Source organism: Sphaeroforma arctica (genome assembly GCF_001186125.1).
Source record: "Sphaeroforma arctica JP610 unplaced genomic scaffold supercont1.1651, whole genome shotgun sequence".
Lineage (NCBI taxonomy): Eukaryota > Ichthyosporea > Ichthyophonida > Sphaeroforma > Sphaeroforma arctica.
Genome location: NW_014038907.1, coordinates 8,207 through 12,488, shown reverse-complemented (window position 1 = coordinate 12,488; position 4,282 = coordinate 8,207). Strand labels below are relative to the sequence as shown.

At 38.3% G+C, this 4,282-nt stretch overlaps 1 protein-coding gene across 1 annotated transcript; it reads left to right on the top strand.

Annotated features, from left to right (window-relative positions):
- Positions 1–581: 581 nt before the first annotated feature.
- Positions 582–2,599, top strand: SARC_11368 (iron donor protein CyaY). The gene is made up of 3 exons (XM_014294548.1): positions 582–718; positions 1,530–1,624; positions 2,252–2,599. Exons 1-3 carry the CDS (start codon positions 596–598, stop codon positions 2,394–2,396), a joined length of 363 nt encoding a protein of 120 aa, XP_014150023.1. The 5' UTR covers positions 582–595; the 3' UTR covers positions 2,397–2,599.
- Positions 2,600–4,282: the final 1,683 nt, after the last annotated feature.

Below are 4,282 nucleotides of genomic sequence, written 5' to 3'. Positions count from 1 at the left end.
TATATATATATGCGTGTGTGTGTGTGTGTGTGTCTGTGTGTGTATGTATGCATGTATGTATCTATATCGTACAAATGTATGTATGTCGTAGTATATGTGTATGTCTATATACATCTATATCTATAGATATAGATATATATATATGTACATATATATATAAATATATATATATATATATGTGTGTGTGTCTGTTTGTTTGTTTGTGTGCGTATGTATATGTATAAGTATATGAATCTGCATTTGCATATAAATTTTTATGTATATATATATCTATATATCAATATATATATATATATATATATATATATAGGTACATATCTGTATAATTCTTATACCTATTGTTCTAAGGGACTCTGTACGAACTTTATTTTCGAGATTGTTCGAGAGATTAGATTTAATGGTTCGTTTGGCGGAATTATATTTTTTCTTGGAATATCGGTTGAATGTACACAGTTGTAAGTCGTGTTGGTATAATTTGGTACCGATATATGCCATTATAGTTCTGTTTCTGTATTCAATTCAGCTAGCATATGTTTTTCATGGACATTCCGCTCATTATCGCATGTGCCCATGTCGTCTCTCTATCAACAGCACAATGACTGAGAAACAATTTCAAAGATTGGCTGATGATACGATGACACAGTTGACGGATATTTTCGATGAGATAGTGGAGGATGTAGAGGGCAAAGACGGCGAGGATCTAGATGTTACATATGGGGTATGTAATCAGTACAAATATTGTTGTTTGTAAATAGTCCGAATATTGCATGCAGTCACTGCGCATGATGTGGATGATTTATACCGTGATGTGCATTTGTAGGTACTGTTCACCCTATATACAAGGCATGTTGCGTCCTTGCTTCCATACTGCTATAGATTGCGTAGTTGTGTGGGTAGTGGGCGTGTTTAGTGAGAGACTATCTCTGCTGAGCGGAAGATTGTTTTGGTTGCGTCTATGCAGCCACAATCGTATTCCACGAGAGTATGCTAGCACTGCATGAATGGACAGTGTTTGATATGCACACTTAACACCAAGTGTGCGTGTTTTGTCATGATTCTGGATGTAACCTGTGGAAAAAGTAGTTATTTCCAATTGTCTATATTTCTATATTCGATTTATTGGGTGTTTAGATGGGCTTTCAATTGTACACTTTCAAATAATTTCACTGCTGGATTGCTTACATCGTGGGTCTGCATGAAAGCGATTTTTCCACAATTCAAATTTCGGACTATGATCTCACTTCATATTTGCGCTCATTACGGGCATAATTTCCGACCAGGAGTAGAGCGGTTGCTTCGTGCTTCTGTGTGTATAGTTGTCACCGTCGCCGCTCTTATACACCACTACTCGCACCGTTTTCGTTGTGTCGTTAGCTCCTTGTGTGCATAGTTTGTGGTATACACAGTATGGTCTAATTCCATATATTTTGTCAGATAGCGTTCTAGATCGATGTGTATAATTAATTTGTTCGTAGCTTACTCGTATATCCGAACCGTCTACACAACACCTGACAACGTTTACATGGCAGAATGGAGTCTTAACGGTCGATCTTGGTAATTTCGGCACTTACGTAATCAACAAGCAAACACCAAATAAACAAATCTGGCTTTCATCACCTATTTGGTATGGCTTTCTTCAATACCTGCCTGCGAACGGTGTACGATGGCTATATCTATCTTTTGAGTAGCTCGACCCGTTCATGATACCGTGTGTTGGTATCACATCTTTTTATAGGTTGTTTTGTGGTTGGCTGTTATTCCCCAATCTAATAGTATGTGATACACTGGTAAAAAACCCTAAACTCTAACCCCTGTTTGCATCAGCGCATATCTTCTCTATGTATGTGCTCATGTACGCGGAGCATACAAACCATTCGGTGATGTCAGCGACTACTTTCTTATTTGTTGTTTTTTTAATTCTTAAATAATGTATCAGCGTATGTGCTATACTGCGTATGTGCTTCTTTTGCCTGTTATACATCTAGCATATACATCTTGCAGTACGCTGTACTAGTACATTTTTCCTCGTGACCCCTGGTCCAGACAAGTGGTATGTGCTAAATTTCTCGTGCAGATGTGCTCGTCTTTCGCATCTGTCTTTGCCTCAATAGTTTTGATTGTTACAGGTTTGATCGCACCCTTGTTATCAGAAAGTTTACATTCGTAGTCCACATATGCTAGACTTAGATTGGACGACTCGTGCAGGAACGAAGTTTAATTTTCTCATTACTTGCGCCTGAATACTTTACAGTGGACCAAAAAGATATGACTTCGACGAAGAAGCAAAGGAATGGAGTTATTCACATGATGGTGTATCCATCAATGAAGTTCTGAGTAAAGAACTCTCTGATTGGGCGTGCAAACCTATCGAAGTGTCTTTGGATATAGACATTTAAAGCGGGACCGTTGTTACAGCCCTGTATGTGTCATTTCCGCATACATTTTTCGAGGCTGTGGTTTTAGAATCTCGTCAGTGGACGCGTGATGTGATACGTTGAATTGGACTCTGGCATAGTCTCTATTCAATGTGTGCCATCAAACTCTTGTATGCGCAAGCGGTTACTTGTGAATAAAGTAATTTAGAATGTACAAAACGGCATGGTCTTGATGTATGCTAGTCTGATCTATCTCAACTTTCGAGTACGAGGAACTCCTAGACAGTGCATCGCTACCCTTTCTTTCTTTTCGCTGCATTACCGACTAGCAATTACGATGATCAATTGAATCGGAACGAACGCTTGTACCGTTGTCGTCACCTACCATGTATTTCAAAACACAATTATAAACCACTACCCTGCTCATGGAAGTGCGCGAGCACAAATTTCCGACGGGCTGTGCGACGCGTCACATACTGCTTGCGCATGAACATTGGCACACGCTAGTACCCCAACAAAGAAGCGTAAGTAGAAAAATTTGGCCATGATATTTTATTGATGAAAATTGTGACTGCCTAGTCAAACTTTGCTTATCGTCTTATACTTCTTTATAAATTTAATGATTAGGTTTATTATGTTGTCTCTTTTGTAGAGGAGACCTTTTCTTTAGAGTACGCATAACAAACGCTTATTGTTGAATTCATTTTTTGTTGACACCCTTAAGAAATACGTTAGAAACTGGAACAACCGTAGCATGCGTGATCTACAAGTCTTTGCGAGCCATATTTGCATGATGAGGAGAAAAAAGTGCGAATCTGCCATATTATGCAGAGTATGACCTTCTACGCCTCGCGTCCATAATTAATGAAACAACACCTCATATTCTCGGCATACATATTCTATTACAAATACAATTTCAATAGACTCAATTCAACTCAATTTTATCCAATTCAACCGGATTCAAATCAATTCAATTCAAACGAGTCATTTCAGAACGATTTATATCAAATATGTTGCAAGTCTGTGATGTATGTTATATTTTCGGATCTTTAAAAATGGATCAGGCTACTCTTCTCTATTGGTAGACATGCGCGATATATTCTTTTTAACTATTTCTCAATCGAAATGAACTCACTGAGCAATTTTTAGTCATCAGTACGTATACATGCCCAGTAATAATACAAAGGTGTGTGGTCACTCGAATAACTCCTCATATACATCTTGACCCTCAGACGGACGATCTACCGCGTTCGCATATATATATTCTTTGTTCATTTTTGATCTTTGTCCATATTTATTTTTGTTCATATTTATTCTTTGTTTATATTCATTCTTAGTTCATATTTATGCTTTGTTCATATTTAGTCTTTGTTCAGAAGAACACTTCAACTATTAGCCTGTTTCTTGAAATTCCAAAACACCTTGACATCACCTCCTATCACTGCGCCTGACCCACAGATGCACACCATCGCGATGACAAAGGAATTTATTCTGACCTCCGCTCCACATATCACATCTCTTATTAGCTCAATCTCCCAATAATAATGCCGACTTCACCCAAGTTCCTTTAAGATATCCATTAGGGTACATCGGGCAAGAACCACTTCCCAACCCTACATGACTCATTTACTAACATCTCTTGCCAACCACGGGACCAACAACCCTCTCTTTAACACCATACCTCCTCGCCCTCTAATGTCTCGCTTACAAAGAATAAGTGAGACAAAGACCAAAACAACAGCACTTCATTTCAAACCCTCCAAACTATACAAATCTCTTTCAGATATCAAACGCAATCTACAGAATATCCCTGACCTTCGAACAATACCTAGTATCAACATACATCTCACTGCAGTAGGTAACCCCGCCATCGAAGTTATAGTGCATGATGGAGACACTTAGTTGGT

What these genes read in the sequence shown, in the direction of transcription:
- SARC_11368 (XM_014294548.1), top strand. Translation starts at nt 596, where the DNA reads ATGACTGAGAAACAATTTCAAAGATTGGCTGATGATACGATGACACAG. An exon ending in ATCTAGATGTTACATATGGG is followed by an intron (nt 719 to 1,529) that starts GTATGTAATCAG and finishes TTTACATGGCAG; the next exon opens with AATGGAGTCTTAACGGTCGA. An exon ending in TGGCTTTCATCACCTATTTG is followed by an intron (nt 1,625 to 2,251) that starts GTATGGCTTTCT and finishes AATACTTTACAG; the next exon opens with TGGACCAAAAAGATATGACT.